At 43.1% G+C, this 20,496-nt stretch overlaps 1 protein-coding gene across 1 annotated transcript in view; it reads right to left on the reverse strand.

Moving 5' to 3' along the window:
- Positions 1 to 304: 304 nt before the first annotated feature.
- The window catches only part of lamc3 (laminin, gamma 3), a 128,732-nt gene continuing 108,540 nt past the window's right edge, over positions 305 to 20,496 (reverse strand). The window contains exons 18-28 of the mRNA XM_066659020.1: positions 9,156 to 9,357; positions 8,612 to 8,844; positions 8,358 to 8,434; positions 7,731 to 7,865; positions 6,695 to 6,929; positions 5,380 to 5,523; positions 4,435 to 4,537; positions 3,212 to 3,414; positions 2,707 to 2,850; positions 1,594 to 1,693; positions 305 to 1,319 (exon numbers count right to left, since the gene is read on the reverse strand). Coding sequence (XP_066515117.1) covers positions 1,069 to 1,319; positions 1,594 to 1,693; positions 2,707 to 2,850; positions 3,212 to 3,414; positions 4,435 to 4,537; positions 5,380 to 5,523; positions 6,695 to 6,929; positions 7,731 to 7,865; positions 8,358 to 8,434; positions 8,612 to 8,844; positions 9,156 to 9,357 — 1,827 coding nt within the window. The 3' untranslated portion in view covers positions 305 to 1,068. The remainder of the gene's footprint in view (positions 1,320 to 1,593; positions 1,694 to 2,706; positions 2,851 to 3,211; positions 3,415 to 4,434; positions 4,538 to 5,379; positions 5,524 to 6,694; positions 6,930 to 7,730; positions 7,866 to 8,357; positions 8,435 to 8,611; positions 8,845 to 9,155; positions 9,358 to 20,496) is intronic.

The following is a 20,496-nucleotide window of genomic DNA, read 5'->3' on the forward strand; positions in this document are numbered from 1 at the left end:
ACGTGCTGTGTTTGACTATAATAAGGTGGCACTGAACAAAAAGAAGTCAAATGTAAATGCTGAGAAAAAAAACGAGTGGAACAAGCTCCCAGCAACATTAGAAAAAATAACCCATATTTAACACTGGAGCTTATTTACAGTACAAGCCTCGTCACTGAACTGTGAGGGTCAAAAACACAAAAACAAAATAATCGTTCATTATTTGTAATCGTTGTAAAATGCTTAATTAACCGTGATATTGATTTGTGCTCATATCGCCCAGCACTTCCCAAGATTGTGGTATTTTTTTTTTTTTTTCCATTTCATAGAATAATCTTATTTAAATATACTGAATGGTCTCTTTTGAATATTTTGAACATAAATATGTTTCATTTTCATAATGGTTATGAATGAAATAATACAAACAGTCCAACTGATTTATTAACTATTCAGCATCAGCATGTCCAGCCGTCCAACAGTATATGTGCTGTGTACATGCAGTGACTGCAGATCTTTAACTTCTACATGGCGCCATCGTGTGACCAAGAGTGAAACTGCACGTTGATCATCAACAGGTAACAATGAATACAGTCTGAGCACGCACTGATATTTCAAAAGCACAGCTGCAGCGCCAGTGATTCTCAACAGGACTCTTTTAGCATTGAAAACACTATCTGATCAAATTTCAGCACTGGGACCACTCACTTAGAGCTCAGTAATTACTAGTAAAATCAATATTCCCACAAAGAACATGTCAAACACAGTTGTGGATCCATAATAAGAGAAATAAGTTCATAAAACGAATAAGAGTAAGGGAGATGGACTTTAAGGTTTGTCAACCCAGCACAGAATGAACACCTGCACTTTGGGTTCCATTATATGTAATTTCTAAGTACACAGAAATACATCACACATATTACCGCCTGTGGTAATGGACAGCACCATACAGATGTTCCTGACACACATTAGATTGAACTGCAGAATATTCCTTTAATAATTATAATTATAATATTTTCACACTATCACACAGTGACGTTCTGATTAGGTAAGTACTCTTATTTTCTCTCTTCTCTTTCTCTTTCTCTTCTCTTAGTGACCCCTCTGTGGACACTCTTTGGGCAGGTTCTGGGCGATGTCCTTCAGACTGTCCCTCTCCTCTCTGATGTCTTGTAGGTTTTGCTCCAGCTGTTCTATCTGGTTCTGCTGCTCCTCTGCTGCACTTCGCAGCCTCTGGATCTTTCTGCTCAGCGCCGGGCTCTCCACGCTGGCCCTGAGCACCAGCAGTCGAGCAGCTGTATCGTTCAGCACCCGGCTGTACTTCTCCACTGCTGTGTTTGCTTCTGTGAGAGACAAGCAAGGGAAGAGTCACTTTAGGCCCAAAAGTTTGTAGACAGCTCTTCTAAAGAGTAATACCTCTTACTATAAAGAGCACTCCTTTCTATAGAAAAGCATTGGCAATTGTGCTTTTGGCATAAGAAGACAGGAAGGGAAAGGACATGCCAAAAAAGACAAGGAAATTGAGGACAGGAACATACAGGAAATAAAGGACAAGGTGAGGACAAAGCAATGAGAATGATGAGGCAATCATAATGGAAGAAGGGTTCGTCTACATACCTAACTGACCAAGCAGCTCGGTCAGTGTGTGTGTGAAAGCCTCCAGCTGACTCTTAGCAGACTCCATACTGTCCTTCACAGCCTCCAATGACAGATCAGGCTTTAGGACAGAGATGGATAAACAAGACCAAAACATGATCATAAAGCAGAGAAACAAGACTGGGGCTAAAATTAAGAAGCATATACAGCAGGTATACAGGGAGATCAAGAACCCATCAGAAACTATGACACCTGTAAACTCCCATGTGGAGCATAACAACAAAGACAGCAAGGGAGACAGCAACAAAACAGGGCAGGGGTCAATGACTGTAGATAACATAGAGAGCAAAACACCGTGTCGTGTTCTGCTGTAGGTTGCGCTAACCGAAACTTTGCACCATGCTCATGTACATCTTTTCCAGTTTCAGGCACTTCTTATTACAACTCTCCTTTCCACCTTAAACGGTACAGCAGTTACTGTCATATACCAACTTTCCATTCTAATTTCAGCAACAGCATTCTAGCATTGGCAGAACTTTTCGTTCCACCTGAAATAGGGCTGAAGTTTTTGTGTCTACAGATTTTTTTGATCCACCTTAAACAGAAAATACAATGTGGACCCAGTAGAATGAGTCTTTCCACCTTAAATGGTGCAAGTTTTCGGTTGCCTGCAGAACTCTTAATTCCATCTTAAATGGAGAAGAGATTACAATGAGGCCACTGTAAGATTTCCTGTTTCACCTTAAATGCTGCACTGTTTAAGGTGGAATGTAAAGTTCTGAGTATGAGTATGAGACTTTGTGAGAAGGGGGTGGGTCTATCCAAATGAAGAATGGTGACGGTCTCCACCTCTGGTCTCTACTGTGCAGAATCTGGTATCAAACATGGCGGACAATTTTGGCTTCATTTGTTTAGAACGGAAGGCAATGAAGGATGTCGTCCATGTACAGTCACTGGGAAGAATGTTATATGTATTTTTCATTTTGCAAATCAAACAAATCTGTCATGTGACCAGGACTGCCCAAACTCTTGTATGCGCCCATATGTCCACGTAATTGGAATCTGGTGCAAGAGCATTTAAATAAATGGAGGCTCAAATACTGTGCATAGCTCAGATAATACGGCTTGGCTTACCTGGTCTGCGAGCATGTTTGTCTGCAGTCGCATGGCCATGTTCTCCTGCTCATCCAGCTGCTGCACAGCTGCATTCACGGCCGAACTCAGCTGCGCAGACGCCTTCCTCGTCTGCTTCCCCCTTGACAGTGACGACTTGGCATCCTGTCAGAGAAGAAGACAGAATTCTGGGGGTTAGTGTTGAACTAAGTTTTGATGAAATTGTGAATACTTGTACTCCTTACTCTTCTAGAAAGGCTTTTCACTAGACCTGGGAGCATTGCTATGAGAATTTGATAGCATTCAGCCACAAAAGCATTAATGAAGTCAGGTACTGATATTGGATCAAGATAAGTTCTGGATCTCAGAGGCCACACTAACTGATGCTAAAGCTATCGGATGGAGCTTCATCACTCTAGAGAAAAGAGGTCCAATGTTACATAGCATTTATGCCCCCAAGGCAGTGTCCAATATCAAAAGAAATGTGTGAAGCCCCTGTGAAACTGTGCTGTGTTAGTGACCTCACCTTAGCCACAGAGTTAGCCATGTCTTCAGTCTGCGAGGTGGTGTCGCTAGCTAGTGTAGCATTCTCCTGCAAGGCCCTCAGTGCTCTGTCAGCCTGCCGCACCTTCTTCTTCACATCTGGAAGAGACTTCTCCTCTAACACTGTCTCACGCTTGAGAGCTGCCCTGCTCTGAGTCCTTAGGACCGGCCACTCCTCATGTACAACTGCGTAAAAGGATATAATTGCATATATATATATATATATATATATATATATATATATATATATATATATATATAAATTTATTGTCTGTAACTGCTTATCCAGTTCAGGGTCACTGTGGGTCCGGAGCCAACTCGGATTCACTAGGAACAAGGCGGGATCACACCCTGGAGGAGGCGCCGGTCCTTCATAGGGCGACATTCACATACACACTCACAGCTACGGACATTTTTGAGTCACCAATTCACCTACCAATGTGTGTTTTTAGACTGTGGGAGGAAACCCATGCGGACACGGGGAGAACACACCAAGCTTATAACTGTGACTCACAGACAGTCACAGGTCCCTGGAGCTGTGTGACTGTGACACTACCTGCTGTGCCACAATGACGCCCCATTAAGAGTTCCATCAAAGAAAAATCTCTGCAAAAGCAGGTGTCTTGATTTGTTCTTTTGATCTCTGTATCAAAAAATATGTGAGGTTGGGTTTAGAACATTAAAAATTGTGATTTTGATGTTAATGAATATGTCAATTTTCTATTTTAATACAAAGCAAAATTTACGATTAAATGGCAGGAATCTGAGAATATTTGAATTTTGAATTATGGTTATATGTTACACAAAAACGCTTTAAAACTTGCTTGTACACCAAATATTACTGTTTTGTTTCATTCTTTTCAATTTAAGTCATAAATTGAATATAAACTGTCCTCTGTTCTACTGTTAATTGTATTTACTTCTGTTTGATCCTTTTCCTCGTATCTATTTCAGCTGTATTCTGTTTTGTCCTTTTCTACTTTTCTCAACCACATTCTATTCTGCCTGTACACATCTGCCCATGCTCTTTTGTATTCCGCTGGTTTTATTGGTATTAGAAATATAATAAATATGATTAGAATGTAAATGTATACATTTTAAGAGCACTAGAAGTGAAATTCTAAGCAGGTGCTGTGTCAGAGATTAGGAAAACAAAAATAAAAAACAAAAACTCATGTATGAGGGCTCTACAGCTGTTAGATTTACCTTCCAGATTTTTCCGCAAAGAAGAAACCTCAGATTCTGTCTTTTTGCCCTCTACCACGGCAGAAAGAGCTGCTTCTTTCAGCCCCTGAGCAAGAGCTGTCAGCTTCATACATATGCACACACACACACACACACACGAAAGACAGCCAGAAAGAAAAAGACACACAATGTCATTACTTCAAAGACAAAGACAGCCCTTTAGGTGACGTCTTTTTCATTCAAGCTGGCTGTGGCAGCTTCAGTCGCTTCATTTTTTTTCTTAATTTGCAGGGTTTTGTGTGTCATTCACATTTATATATTTCATAGTTACACTTTTATTTATTATAAAGTTGTTTGACACCCTGTGTTGAAAGATATTCTGCTTGTGTATTGTATCTTATGCTCTTGTCAGCTAAGACAGTATACAGAGACTCAGAACTAGCCCAAAAGAAACAACAATAGTGTCTGTCAAAAGGCACAAATCAAGAGGTTTCAAATGATGCAAGCTACTGAATTCAGCAACAAATCTGTGTACCTCTCACGGGAGCTGTGAAAACTGAAAACATTTATCTGTTAAGTGTTTGTTATACTTATTTATTTAAGCACCTCCGTTTAGAAAGCACCATATAGAATTAGAATACATGTAAATGAACATACACATAGTAGAAAGGAACCATTTGTGGAATGAAAATATAACAGTCTTAATTTGATGAGTACAGGGTGAAGGACACAGGCTTGGTTCCTTACTTCTGACTGACTTTTTAAAATTATATTTATGCTACATTTTATTATAGATACAACAGAACACTGGAGTGGTTCTACACTAAGAGGAGTTCTACACTGAAAGTGCTACAATAGCTTCAACACACATGCCCTCATGGCTTTTTGCTTTGATCTATACTCATTATATATTCTACATGCTTCAAGTTCATGTTTTTCAACAGTAAGGGAGATTGGTTAGCTCACCTGGTGGAACTCCTGTATGGTCTTAATATTTTTGAATGCATTGTCCAGTTGGGGCTGCATCTTCTCTCTGGTGTTATTTACCAACTGCTTCTTTGTCTGCACCATTAAATCCAGTTCTGTTGTCCTGTTGGTTAAATCCAGGCTCTGAACCAGGAATCATAGTGGATTATTTGAATTTTGCCTTTATTTATTTCAACTGCAAAAATATGCATAAATAACTAAATTCACTGCCCTCTTTATAAAACATTCAGTAACATTCGTTCATGCGTTCATTCATTTATTCATGTTCTGTAACTCTTACTATGGGTCCAAAGCCTAATTTTAATCTTTAGGTGCAAGACAGAAACACACCCTGGAAGGGGAACCAAACCATCACAGGACATCACACTCATTCAGTCCCTCACAGAATTATAACTGTAGACAATTTCATACGCTCCCCAGTCACACTCTCACATATCGTCGTTGTCCAATAAAAAACATGTATTTTTAGCAGCTGTCCTTCACATCATGTGAAACTTTAATGATGAACCGACCAATAGAACTGCCCCAAAATTACTGTTCAAATAAAATCTACATTGTAAAGTTACAATTTTGGGAGACAAGTGTTTTTCATGTAGGTAGTGCCAATCCACCTACCATTTGTTTTTGGACTGTGGGAGGAACTCCTCATTGACAGTGGCCTGATCCAGGACCCTGATACCCTAAAGATGTGTGGCAGCAGTTCTAGGTCTAGTAACATTTCTTGTACATCCTTATACACTATTGTCCAATAACAAACAGGGGCTTCTATGTAAAGCACTGCATTAATGAAGCTGCTTCAGTGCTAATAGCGCCCTCTTATGGAGTATTTTCTGAATGCTAAATGTGAGTGAGAGTATGAGCTTGTTTGTTTTAAGTAAGTTCATTATCTGGATCTAAAACTGAATTCTCTGACCCAAAATGATTCTAGTGAGAGGTGTGAAAATAAGGAGTACCAACTCCATTATCAACACTCATTACTCGTCGTTGTCCAATGGAAAAATAATTTTTCTTCAAAATATAACTTTAGGAAAGAATAGATTTAAACTTAACTCTTAACTTTCAGTGGAAGTCAATGTGAAATTAATTAATTCCAAGCAATTTTGGAGATTTTATATTGGTCCATTCTTCATGACATTTTCACACAATGTAAATGACAGCTGCTATGTTCAAATGATGTAGTAAACTAAAGGTCCACAAAAATAGAGACATGTTATTCTTTGGAACGCAACAAAGCCAAAATCCTAGCGCAGTGAATGGCAGGTAATTGTGCATGTCTTGTGTTCTGTTTATGGACCTGGATGAGTTGTGTTGCTGGTGTTGCTGTGTTATCTGCTTCACTGAGCTGCTGGGAGGGCGATGTGATGTTGGAGCTGCTGTTGTTCTTGTGCAGGTTCAGTCGAGTGTCAGAGCTGATGTTGTGTAAAATGGCCGATGCCTCAGTGTGCCGCTGTTGCACTGAGAGACAGGCAGCTAGGGTCTCATTTGCCTGAAGTGTGAGATTCTCCTTTAGCTGCTGCATCTCTGACAGTCTGATAAAAACACACACACACACACACACACACACACACAATGAATCAGCATGATGTCTCACACTATTTTTCAAGCAGAAACTGAGAATACATATGACAGTCTAGGGAAGAGTGTTCTAAATCCAAATTCAACTTTCTCACAGACAAAAGGAACAAATTTTATCCCTTTTGTGCAAGTGAACACAGTTCTGGGGTTTAAATGGAACCTCTGTGACATGCTTTAGTCAAATGGCCACAAGGATCAAACATCACAGCATCGTTCTCCCCCTGTCTACACAAATCTGTTCAGAATGGTTTCTGTTCAGTTTCGATACCTGTTCCTTTATGTGAAAATGTGCCACAGCTCAGTACAGCACGAGAGCCCAGGAGTGAGGAGCAAGGAAAATAAGTTCTAGATTTTAGCAGTTTTTGCTCTGTTCTCTTTCTTTTCTGTTTTCTTTTCTCCATATTTTATGTGTATATTGTCATCGTTGCTCTCTCATATAAACAAGGACAGTGATTGGAGAGACTCAGATGAGGAGACAGCTCAGATTCTAAAGTTTCTGTGCGCAGTGTAGATTCAGCAGATAATCAAAATGACTCCTTTTAACCCTTGTTTACTGATTTAGGCAGCTCACAAATCATCCCAGTTTCCCAAAAGAACTTCCTTTCTGCATTGAAAAGTGTTTCATTTACATACAAATGTTACATATCCAGGGGTTGTGGACATGCCTAATATTAATTTTCTCACAGGGAAACAATGTCCATATTAATTTTGTCCCAACAAACAGATTAAAATAAAGAGTACACATGATGACTCACTGCTCTCTAAGATCTTGAACGTGGAACTCAGTGGAGTTATCATCCAGTAGATTCATCAGAATGGAGTAGGTTCTGTTAGACACTATGAAAGCTTCAACTGCTAACTCTTCAATGTGAGCAGCCAGTTCTTTATGACTGTGAAAAAATACAAGTCAGATCATATATTTTGAGTCATATACGCTTTTGGATTAAATAAGAACTACTGCATCTATGATGAACTCATGATGACTAAATCAAATCATAATTCTAAATCAAATTATACTAAATTTAAGTGATTTCTTGTCTGAATCAAACTGAAATGAATCTAAAAAATCTTTGTGTTTTAAATCATAAAATCAAAGAAAAATGAGACTAAATCAAAGTGAATACCACTTTGAATCAAATTAGACTGAATCAGACTAAATCTGAACTGAATCAAAACAAATTTGTCTGAATCAGAGTAAATCCCTGTTTTAACTGAATCTGACAGAATAAACTGAGGCCAGATTGAATCAAAAGGAGTCAAACTGAGTCTTGTGCTTGAATTCACTTTGCTGTAACACGGTTAACTCTATGAACTTAATACATCTTTGTGACCAGTCTTTGCTTTGGCTAAGACTGGACTATAATTGCAATGGTCAAGAGTACCTCTTCATTAAAGCTTCAGATTCATTCACTAGGGTGTTCCATTGGGTTGGTCCTTTCGGGATCACAAAAGGAATCACCTGAAACAGGGAGAGAGGCATTTAGACAAGACAAGAGCATTTCGAATTGGCTTGTAACTCTGTTACTGCAGGAAATTAATTAGCACAAACTTAGCACAAATCACAAGTGCAGTGTAAAGAACTCAAGTGAGTGTTTTTATAAATTAAGGGAACAAATATAACAACAATAAGACTCACCAGGCTGTTAAGGTCAAAGGTCATTGTCTGCAGACGTTTCTCTGTATCTGTGACAACAGTAAATGTGTCAACTAGAGCTTGACATTCGTTTATTCCTGTTGTTTCCTCTATGTTATCTCTGTCCTCTTGGAGGCTGCAGTTCACTGCCATGGCAAAGTGACGCAGCTGCATCTCTAGAGTCTGTGCAGATGTGTCTAGCTGTGAGAACTGGCTCATAAATGCTTCTCTTGCCTCTGTACAGTAACAAGGAGAATATGCTCAGTCTTTCATTAAGAAATGCAGGAAGGCATATTAACCAATTTATGTTTTAGCTCATTTAACATATATTTAACTTCATGCTTAATTAATAATAATAAGGCATGCATAAGATAGTTTTGCCTACTGCAAAGGTTATAGCTCTAACCTTCTGTTATTAGCATTTTAGTACCTGTAGTTCCAGTGCAAAACTATAGTTATCATAGAACATTCATTCATTCATTCATTCATTCATTCATTCATTCATTCCCCAGGCTGGTGTTTTAGCTTTGATTTTGCCATTAGACACCTTGAATGGCCAGGAAATCCTCTAGGGCATTGGGCAGATAATCCTCGCCCTGATGGTCATAGACTTGATTCTCCAGCATATTTTGTTGTTGTTGTTGACGAATGTGATGAGGCCGGATGTAAATGCGGTGTCTGTAGTTCTTGCAGTCGTAGTTGGACAGCAGTCGCTCCAATTCCAGCAGTTTGGTTTTGAGTTTATGGGCCTGAAGATATATATAAAAAATCACATTCATTAAATACTAATGACTAATTGAAATAAATTCATTTAAAAACTGCAAATATTCATTTCTTGGCATATATAAAATTTGTGTTGTCAGACAATTAAAAAAATAATTGCTATTAATAGCATCAGTGTAGTTCATCACAATTTTTTGCAACAGTTTTTATTAATTTCTGTTGTTATGGCACACTGACATACTGATGGACACAAGCTACAGGCATTTACTCCTACATACAGTTACAAAGACATTGACAGATATTCTGAGTAACTGCCTCTGTACCTTTCTGCAGGAACTCACCTCACAAAACCTTATTTTGTTTAGATTTGGAAACAGCTCAGCTCAGTAACCACTTGGTTCAACATGAGTTTGTTTACTTTTACTCTGGTCTCTTTCTTGCCGGCTCCACTCATCACCAACAAAATGCCAGCTAGCATGGGCACGAGTTAGCTAACACAACAGATCTGAACTATTAGCATTCTTCTCCAAATGTGCTGAGCTTTCCTATGTTGTTGTGTTAGCAGCAGTGTCAATAAGAAGCAGCAGCTGCCTTCATGCATTGGAGGAACCACAGTCCTGCCACCTATCTTCCAGGTTGGGGGAGTTTTAGCAAAAGCAAAAACAGCATTTCAGCAAGACGAATTTGAAAACTCAAAGAGATATGTGGAAAACACATTCCAACACTATTGTGTTATGGTTCTGACAAATTGGGGATCATTACATTTACCACACCTGATTAACCTGAGCCCGGCCGAGCCGAGGGCTATCATTATACTGGTTCAAATGCAAGCATTCCTTCCCACACATTCACATTCAGAATGACTTGGCAATTAGAAATTAAGTGCAAGGCAGTGAGCATCAGTGGAATGCATCATGCTTGCTTATCCTGAGAGGTGGTGTCTGTGCGTAGGTGGGTGAAGGAATAAAATGAGCGCTTATGCTGTCTGCAAGCATTCATTTAGAACACAACAGAAAACCTGGTCATTTTTCCGCCAGCTGAAACATCTGAAGCTAAAAGGGGTGGCTTTTTAGTGGTAAAATGGTTTAAAAAAAATGAGTTTTGCTTTTAATATTGGGTGCTAGGCTTCTGGGCTAAAAGGGACATCAATGAAATTCCACTCAGCCATATTGTTATTTCACACCAGACAAGTTTATTGCTATATCATGTGTCACCCATAAATTTGTTGGGAATGCAAATTATTTTGCACATTAGCACATGTTCAGATTGTCACACTATTTGATCCTTGCAATGTAGTAGATTGCAACCAATAGGTTCTAAGTGTCATTTCATCAGGCCCAATTCCATTTACTCAATTTATATGAGATTATGAGATTTTTACATAAATATATATCCAGAGCCCTACATTTTGGCCCCAAGTGAAGGGCCAATATGTCAACACTGGAGTCTACTGTCCACTACATGAACTTAAATCTGAAAAATATGCCATGGAGTAAATATTTACCGATATTTAATTCAATATATAAAATTATCATAACATTAAAATGACTACAGAGTTACTACACTCATTGTCCATTCTTCCAGCTCTACTGACCATATAGGTGCACTTTGTAGTACAACAATAACAGACTGCACATCTGTTGCTCTGTAACTTTAGACATGTTCTTCAATGGCCAGAGCCCAACAAAGCAGGTATTATTTATGAACATTCTCAGCGCTGCAGTGACACTGACGTGGTGGTGCTGTGTTAGTGCTGCGGGAGTTCAGTATACACCTCCCTTGTGAGTTAATCTTGTAGATGTAAAGTCAGAGACGGTAGCTCTTATGTGTTACTGCACTGTTTGTGTTAGTCATCCTCTAGTCCTTCATCAGCGGACACAGGACACTGCCCACAGGATGCTGTAGGCTGGATGATTTTGGCTGGTGGACTGTAACCAATCCAGCAGGGACACTGAGGACTTTGAAAACTCCAGCAGCACTGCTGTGTCTGATCCACATGTACCAGCAAAACACACACTAACAGACCAAGACCACAGCAGTGTCACTGCAGTGCTGAGAATGATCCACCACACTAATCATACCTGCTCTGTTCTGGTTGTGTGGGGGTCCCACACAGAACAGGATGAAACACGGCTAACAAAATATGCAACAAATAGCCTACAATCTGTAATTGTACAACTTCAAAGTGAACATATATATTCAGTGGAACTAAAATATCTGCATAACATTTTTCATATATAGATAGAGTTGTCCCCTTTGGTTCTTATACAACACACAACAGCATAGACCAAATTCTCTGGACATTCCAACAGAGACTGCAGGTCTCACTTTTCAAACTGACCTTTTCTTATGCATAGAAGATGCATAAAATAACATGCTGCAGCCCAGAGTCAGTCAATCACAATAGAAGAGAAGCTGTGAGAGGAACGGGCCACACAGCTGCGACAGCTGAACAGAGGCTTTTAATGGCAGGGCAGTCCCAAAACATATGCATGCTAATAGCTGCATACCTAGCAGGAAAAAGAAAAAAATTCTGCAGACACTTCAAACAGTTTCAAACAGTTTGAAGGGGGTCTTGTTGACTTGGCTAAGGAGGCTGAAGAGAATAGCAGCTGCTAGGTTTGTATCAATTGCTGTCTGATTCAATACTAACTATCCAAAATCAGTACCTAAGGTCAGGCTCACGGCTGAATGCCATACAATTCTCAGCAAAGGGTTCAAACAAGCATTGCCCGGAGAGTTGAAGCTGTACCCAGAGGGCAAAACATCCTATTAACTCTTGATTTCAGAAGGGATGTGGGAGGATATAGTGTTTGTGTCAAAATACCACTGTGTTAGGTGTACAAATAAGTGTATGTGTAACACACACTCAGTAGTTCTGGTCTGTTGTTGCACAGTTTGTATCGATCGTTCCCTTGGTTTGTGGACTATTCCCAGGCCAGCTGTTGGAATACACTGTGGGGTTTAAAAACTCCAGCAGCACTGTTTCTGATCCATGTTAGCTTTAATGTTGGATGTTTATTTCTAGATCACAAACACCACTCCAGCTCATCCTGAAGGTACTGAATGAAGCTAATTTACTCCAGAAAAGACATCTCCAGTTTTCCAACAGCCTAATTCTGGAGAGCTCATGCAGCATCTTGTTCAATTGGTCAGTCCTTTTCTATGGAGAATGTACAAACTATGTGTGACCAATGGGTATTTGAAGCCTCACAGCTCTAGCGAGAAATTAAAGATGCAACTTTTAGAAAGTTAACACGTCTTTGCAAATTGACTACGTTATGTTGGGAGAGGACTCATTGAGTGTTTCCCCAAAAGAGCACCCAGAAGAACACCAAGAACCCTACGACCCTGCATGCTGCAGAATGAAATGGTAAAGAATGTTATGAATAAACCAAGTGCAGGGAAAGTTCTGAAGTCCTGGAATTAGCACAAACACTAATTAGCGCAAATTCAAACAGCCCACTGCAGAATCCATAGTTGTCAGCCAGAGGGATACATACATTGGCTGTGAAATTTATGGCAATTAGCATAAATCCAATTAGCAGAAAAGGACCTTCAATGTGGTATGCATCCCTCTGGTAGAGTACTGTGTATTCTGAAAGGCTTGGCCCAATGTTGTTACTGACTTACCATATGGCAAATGATAAAGTTCATAATAAAATTCACCAGACTGGATATTTATTATTTAGAGAATGCACATGGGTCATACGTAATAATCAAAAACTTAATTTACTCACTTGTTCTTAATTATTTCAGCCTCTCATCTCAAAAAAAAAAAAAAAAAAAAAGAATAAAATCTGTTATGATTCTAATTTTACTACCAAGGTATAAAAAACATTTCCCGAAGAGAATCATGTGGACAGGTAAAGTCCCGGAGGTGCTATTATCCTACGACTTGTTGACAAATTTATTCAAGCTCATTCCAGGCTGATAATTGGCTGTGAATTATAGTTAGGTGGTATCATATGAGAGGGAGTGCTGTACCAGTGACTATCAGCCTGGCTGTGGTATAGTCACAGACATTACGCCGCAGGCAGATATTCAATAACAGCATGACCTCGAGTGGGATATTGCTTTTATAAAAGAGTTCTACAAGAGCTGACAATAATAACTCGCAACAGGATATGATTGGTTTGTTGATTTAATCTTTTTTTTTTTTTTTTTTGCTCCGCCCACACAAATAGTTCAACAACTGGACTGGACTGTTGCCAAGCAACACATAAACATCCACCTGCACACTAGCATGCTACTTTTGCTGCTTTCAAGTGCATGTCAGGTGGTGGTTTCATCTGAGGTCAAACTAGTTGCATTTCTTATGGTTTATGTGTGAAGTCTAAAAAAAAAAACCCAACAAAATAATTTTCATGTCAGGTTGATTTTAGCCTTTCGGGTGTTTCTGAACATACGTATTATACACCATATATGTACTATACATATGCATTCAACCAGTGGCGGATGCTGGTCTTTCAAGGAGGGAAGCTCAATTTCGGCCTACATCATAAAATGTGTCGGTTTATTTATATGTAAATTCTACCCTCCGTTCCTTTTTAAGAAAATGATCTGTGACTCTGTCGTAACAACAAGGCGTCTTTTCCAGGGACTTGATGTCACGCCTTCGTCCTGTCAGTCTGTTGTCCCCGCCATGTGCTTTATTTGCACATGGCTCTGTTTTGTTTATGTTCGAGTCTCCGCCTTTGTTCCGCCTCCTCGTCTGTCATTTGTTAACCCGTCCCCTCGTTATCTGTCCAGGTGTGTCTCATTTGTGTTAGTATTTAAGCCCTCTTGTCTCGTGTCCTGTTTGTCGTTCATTTCGTTCACATTCTCTTTTGTCATGTCAGTCATGTTATCTGTCTGTCTCTGTAGTTTCTCTCTTCGTCGTTTCGCTCCCCAGTATAGTCTATCTAAGTGTTAGTTTAGTTTCATTTCGTGTTGTGTTGTAACTACTGTTTCCTGTCGTTGTTTTGTTATTCCTTTCTTTATAATTAAAATACCGTGTTTTAGCAAATGCGTCCGCCTCCGTCAGTCCGCTCCGTGAATCCTGACAGAATGAACGACCAACAGGACGCAGCTAGCACGGAATATTATCTCAAGGGATGTGCCGTTCGCCGGACTCCATTCCGCACAGGCCCCAAAGATCCTGTGGGGGAGGCTTTGAAAGCGGCCTCGGAATGGAGTCGCCGGCTCCAGCTCCTGCCTGGCGCTGCTCCGGATCCTATAGCGGAGGAGTCGACTCGGGAATCGAGTAGTTGCGCCAGCAGGAGTCGAAAGAGTCGGCGGAAGAACCGTGCTGGAGTTCCCCCCTCGCTGGAGGATTACCCCCTCAGGTCCGGGGAAATTTTTGGGGGGGCGTTAAGGGTAGGGGCTGTTAGCCTCACCTCAGTAGCTCTGAGGTCTGAGGCTAACAGGGGCGCACCTCGAGGTGATCTAATGGGTGCGCCTGTGAAACCCCCTAAACCCTTTACAGCTCCAGCGCGAGCCCGGCGAGCAGCACAAACCCCTGTCCTCGAGAGCGCGGCGCGCGCCTCTCCTGTTTTTGTGAGCGCGACGCGCGCCTCCCCTGCCTCCGAGGACGACGTCGCTGCAGGTTCCCCTGCCTCCGAGGACGACGTCGCTGCAGGCTCCCCTGCCTCCGAGGACGACGTCGCTGCAGGCTCCCCTGCCTCCGAGGACGACGTCGCTGCAGGTTCCCCTGCCTCCGAGGAAAACGTCGCTGCAGGTTCCCCTGCCTCCGAGGACGACGTCGCTGCAGGCTCCCCTGCCTCCGAGGTCGACGTCGCTGCAGGCTCCCCTGCCTCCGAGGACGACGTCGCTGCAGGCTCCCCTGCCTCCGAGGACGACGTCGCTGCAGGTTCCCCTGCCGCCGAGGACGACGTCGCTGCAGGTTCCCCTGCCTCCGAGGAGGAAGTTGCAGGTTCTCCTGTCTCGGTGATGGCGGCACCCGCCGCTCCTGTCTCGGTGATGGCGGCACCCGCCGCTCCTGTCTCGGTGATGGCGGCACCCGCCGCTCCAGTGTCCGTGATGGCGGCACCCGCCGCTCCAGTGTCCGTGATGGCGGCACCCGCCGCTCCAGTGTCCGTGATGGCGGCACCCGCCGCTCCAGTGTCCGTGATGGCGGCACCCGCCGCTCCTGTCTCGGTGATGGCGGCACCCGCCGCTCCAGTGTCCGTGATGGCGGCACCCGCCGCTCCAGTGTCCGTGATGGCGGCACCCGCCGCTCCAGTGTCCGTGATGGCGGCACCCGCCGCTCCTGTCTCGGTGATGGCGGCACCCGCCGCTCCTGTCTCGGTGATGGCGGCACCCGCCGCTCCAGTGTCCGTGATGGCGGCACCCGCCGCTCCAGTGTCCGTGATGGCGGCACCCGCCGCTCCAGTGTCCGTGATGGCGGCACCCGCCGCTCCAGTGTCCGTGATGGCGGCACCCGCCGCTCCTGTCTCGGTGATGGCGGCACCCGCCGCTCCAGTGTCCGTGATGGCGGCACCCGCCGCTCCAGTGTCCGTGATGGCGGCACCCGCCGCTCCAGTGTCCGTGATGGCGGCACCCGCCGCTCCAGTGTCCGTGATGGCGGCACCCGCCGCTCCAGTGTCCGTGATGGCGGCACCCGCCGCTCCAGTGTCCGTGATGGCGGCACCCGCCGCTCCTGTCCCCGTGACTGTGGCTACGGCCGCTCCTGTCCCCGTGACTGTGGCTACGGCCGCTCCTGTCCCCGTGACTGTGGCTACGGCCGCTCCTGTCCCCGTGACTGTGGCTACGGCCTCTCCTGTCCATGTCCGTAGGTCGGCCCGAAGGACTTCAGGGCCGATCCCCAGAACTTTGCCCAGGCTGGTTCCTCAGACTGCCCAACAGACATTAGCCAGTCCTGGGCACTCCCCTGTTGTATTGGTTCCCTTGTCAGTCCCTGTCCTGGTTCCCGTCTCTGTCCTTGTCCCTGTACCCGTGTCTGCCTTTGTCTCTGTCCCTGTCCCGGTCACTGTGTTTGTGTCAGTCCCCGTAAACGTCTTGGTCACTGTTCCCCTACCAAGTCCAGTCCAGTCCCCTGTTAGTCCTGTTCAGTCCCCGTTTCAACCCTCAGTCTCGTCACATGTCCAGTCCTCTTTTAGTCCTGTCCAGTCCCCGTTCCAACCTTCTGTCTTGTCTCATGTCCAGTCCCCTGTTAGTCATGTCCAGTCTCCGTATTTGTCCAACGTCCAGTCACCCGTCTTGTCTCCAGTCCAGTCTCTGTCTCAAACCGCTGTCCCGTCTCCTGTCCAGTCCCCGTTTCAACCCTCTGTCTTGTCTCACGTCCAGTTCCCGTATCCGTCCAATGTCCAGTCACCTGTCTTGTCTCCGGTCCAGTTTCCCTTTCAATCCCCTGTCCAGTCTCCAGTCCAGTCTCCGTATCCGTCTAGTGTCATGTCACCTGTCCTGTCTTCTGTCCAGTCACATACCCCTGTCTCGTCACCAGTCTCTGCTCCCATCCAGTCCCAGCACCCAGTCCTGTCATCAGTCCCGTCTCCATTCCAGTCCCCTGTTCTGTCACCTGTTCATGTCCAGTCTTCTGTCCCCAAACGTGTCCAGTCTCCGTATCCGTCCCACGTTCAGTCCCCTGTCTTGTCTCCAGTCCAGTCTCCCGTCAATTCCCATGTGTCCACTCCTGTCCTGTCCAGTCCGTTCTCGTCTCTTGTTACCCCCCTTTGTTAGTCTCCTGTCATGTCCCATGTCCCGTCTCGTATATTCGGTCCTGTCGTGTCCCCAGCTCCTGTGTCGGTTCCCGTCCTGTCCTGAGTCCTGTCATGTTTTTCGTGCCCTCTCCTGCGCCAGCTCCTGGGGGGTTTAGGAGTACGCGCCCGGGAGTTGCGCGTTCTTGGGGGGGGCATCTGTCACGCCTTCGTCCTGTCAGTCTGTTGTCCCCGCCATGTGCTTTATTTGCACATGGCTCTGTTTTGTTTATGTTCGAGTCTCCGCCTTTGTTCCGCCTCCTCGTCTGTCATTTGTTAACCCGTCCCCTCGTTATCTGTCCAGGTGTGTCTCATTTGTGTTAGTATTTAAGCCCTCTTGTCTCGTGTCCTGTTTGTCGTTCATTTCGTTCACATTCTCTTTTGTCATGTCAGTCATGTTATCTGTCTGTCTCTGTAGTTTCTCTCTTCGTCGTTTCGCTCCCCAGTATAGTCTATCTAAGTGTTAGTTTAGTTTCATTTCGTGTTGTGTTGTAACTACTGTTTCCTGTCGTTGTTTTGTTATTCCTTTCTTTATAATTAAAATACCGTGTTTTAGCAAATGCGTCCGCCTCCGTCAGTCCGCTCCGTGAATCCTGACACTTGACTAGTGTCCTCTCAATGGCCAGCAGAGCTAGGCTGCTTAAACGGCCTTGGCCCATGTGAAGTGTGTCCGCCTGTGCTCCCACGGATCTTTACACCAAAGCATCGCTGATTCGTTCATTTCGCTGTCAATCAAAAAGGGATTCAGCCTCAGACAGATCATCCAATCATCATGCAGAAGCTGAGCATCCGGGCCAGCCAAGGCCAGCCCACTGCCCCATAGACCCCTAGAGACGCTGAGCATCCGATGGGCGGGACAAAGCCCAGCATTTATCCAATGACTCGTCTCGTTTCGCTGCACTTCACTGCTTCGCTATTGAACTCTGTGGATGCTCAGCATCCTCACTGTTTAAATCACTGTGAAACTACGGGAATGATTGAGAGGAAAGCAGCGTCTTTACCAGTGATAAGAAGCTGATTCTGAACAAAAGTTGAGCGCGTTGTAGTGCATATTTATTCACTGACATGTACACACAACAGTATATATTTGATCACTTATTTTTTGACATTTTAGGGGAAGCTGAGCTTCCCTTGCAGTCTTAGAGCAATCGCCGCTGCATTCAACATATGCTTTCATTGCAGTTGTTTGAAAACAATATTACTCTTACAATTAAGTACATATTGTACAGTATTATTTGATATTTCACTGTTGATGGACTGCTCTGCCATGTTAAAAACAGTGTTTCCGTCACAACTCGGCCAGTTTGTGCTGCAATGAAAATTTTGATGTGTCTGACTTCAGCTTCTGAGATCACAGAGTGTTCCTGTGGTACCTCCTGGTGGGAAACTTTTTGAATACACTGATTATGTATGTCTGTGTTGCTACAGGCAACCACCTTGTATCATTTACATGTACCTATGTACATAGCACTAGGTAAAATTACAGCTTAACGATCATTGCGACTCAGTAACCTGTAATAAGGAGAATAGAGTCTGTGTGGTTGATACTCTGGGCTAAGCACTGCAGAAATGGCATTATGTCACTTTTGGAGGAGAGTAAGAAACTAGTGACAACATTCTACAAAGTGCAGATTTTAAGGGTGGTGTTTATGGGAACATCCTCTCAAGTAGACATGATCTGTGTTCATTTGTTGGGATAAAACTGTCAAATGTGCATCCTGCAATAGATATAAGGCATATAAGTGTAAAACCACCCAAAGTCTAGACAGCTGCTGATGCTGTAGGGCTTTTGTCTAGGGTGGTATTGCGAAGGCCTAATAGAACAATAGACCTGTGAAGTCCCAGCATTGTTATACTCAATATCAGCACTCATGGAATGTCTCTTGTCCTGTCAGATGACTTGTCGTCTCATTTTACTTAAAGCAACACTTGCTAGTGTTTTTATCTTAAAATGTCAGCTTTAAAATAATTTTGATGTCCCACTGACTTATCACAGGGAGAAAAGCACCTCTGTTTTTGCTATTCTGGGATCAGCACAGCAGAAACTGCACTATGTAACTGGAGGAAGGGAGGAAACCAGGAAGGGAGTAGTGACAGAAACTCTGTTTTTCTTATTACAGGTCAGTGGAGCATCACAATCATTTTGAAGCTGTAAGTCTCGTGTATATATACTACCTAGTGTTCCTTTAAGTCCATTGCTGTCCCCAGTGTAAGTGTTTTAAATAGTATGTGAAATAGAAATAATATATGATCTGAACTGCAGTCCTGTCCCATCTCAGTTTATTTTAATAGTGAAAATTTACTGTGTAGTCAACTGCAAAATTCTAAAGATTAGGAAATAACCCAACCTTCGACTGAGCAAATCTCCATTTTTATTTTTGGATTTTAATTTTTACCAACTGAACTAAGGGGATGTCCTTTGCGTTTTGTGGAACTTTCGTGAACAATTGACCAATAGAAATGCTCCAAACTGACTTGGGAAAGGTGCACTTACAATGACTTACACTGGAAGTAAAGAAGGTTTTTGCCTTCTCCAGCACAGATAACATTTTGGAGATACTTGTGATGATTTATTGGCATATTCACATAACTTTTATATAATCACCCATATTAAACACGGCCAATGATCTTCCTGAGTAAAGACCTAATCTCCATAATCTCAGTGCTTTCAAATTCCACATTAACAGCCATTTAAGAGACTTGTAGCTTCCCTGTATTAAACATAATAACCATAATAACCATATGCAATTAAAAACTTCATTTGTGGGCTCAGAACTGACTCCTATTCTTTCCCTGGCTCTCCTGCCTTGAGAGGTTTCAGTGGTGCTCCCATTCTCGGCTTAAAAGCCATCCAGTCTACAGCGCTGTGATCTGGGAGCATGTATTTACATTTTCCAGTGCGAATGTGGGTGGCATCTGTTTCGCTAGCTTTGTGCTCACACTGCTGTCTGACAAACAAGAGGCACCTCACTTCCCTCTCAACGGGGAAATGAAGCTACATGCCTCAGTAATTCTCTATTGTTGAGAGACAAAGAGCAGCTTGGCTGGAAAGCACTCTTGGCAGTGGGTGATAGTGGGGTGTCTGAATAGTGAGCCGTTTAGCCTCTACGCTGGTTACATGAGTGGGGAGCTAGGAGGTGCTGATAAGTACAGCATGGGTACAGTCCGGGACACTTGGTGTCATTGATACAGTGTAGAGGGGACAGGGAGGGTGTAATCAATAAGTTGCCACTGTATTACAAACTATATATAGTTTATATATAGTTATATATATATATATATATATATATATATATATATATAGCTAAGTACTAGACCACCAGTCATTGAGTATTCAGGAGTTAGATATAAAGTAATCTGCTAAAAGTAATTATATTTTGCAAAGGAGCTCAGCACTAGGGGTCTGAAAGGATGAAGGTTGTGGATCAGTAAAAAAGCCATTCACGAGAAAAGGAAATCGGCACAAAA

Source organism: Hoplias malabaricus, chromosome 2 (genome assembly GCF_029633855.1).
Source record: "Hoplias malabaricus isolate fHopMal1 chromosome 2, fHopMal1.hap1, whole genome shotgun sequence".
Classification (NCBI taxonomy): Eukaryota; Metazoa; Chordata; class Actinopteri; order Characiformes; family Erythrinidae; genus Hoplias; species Hoplias malabaricus.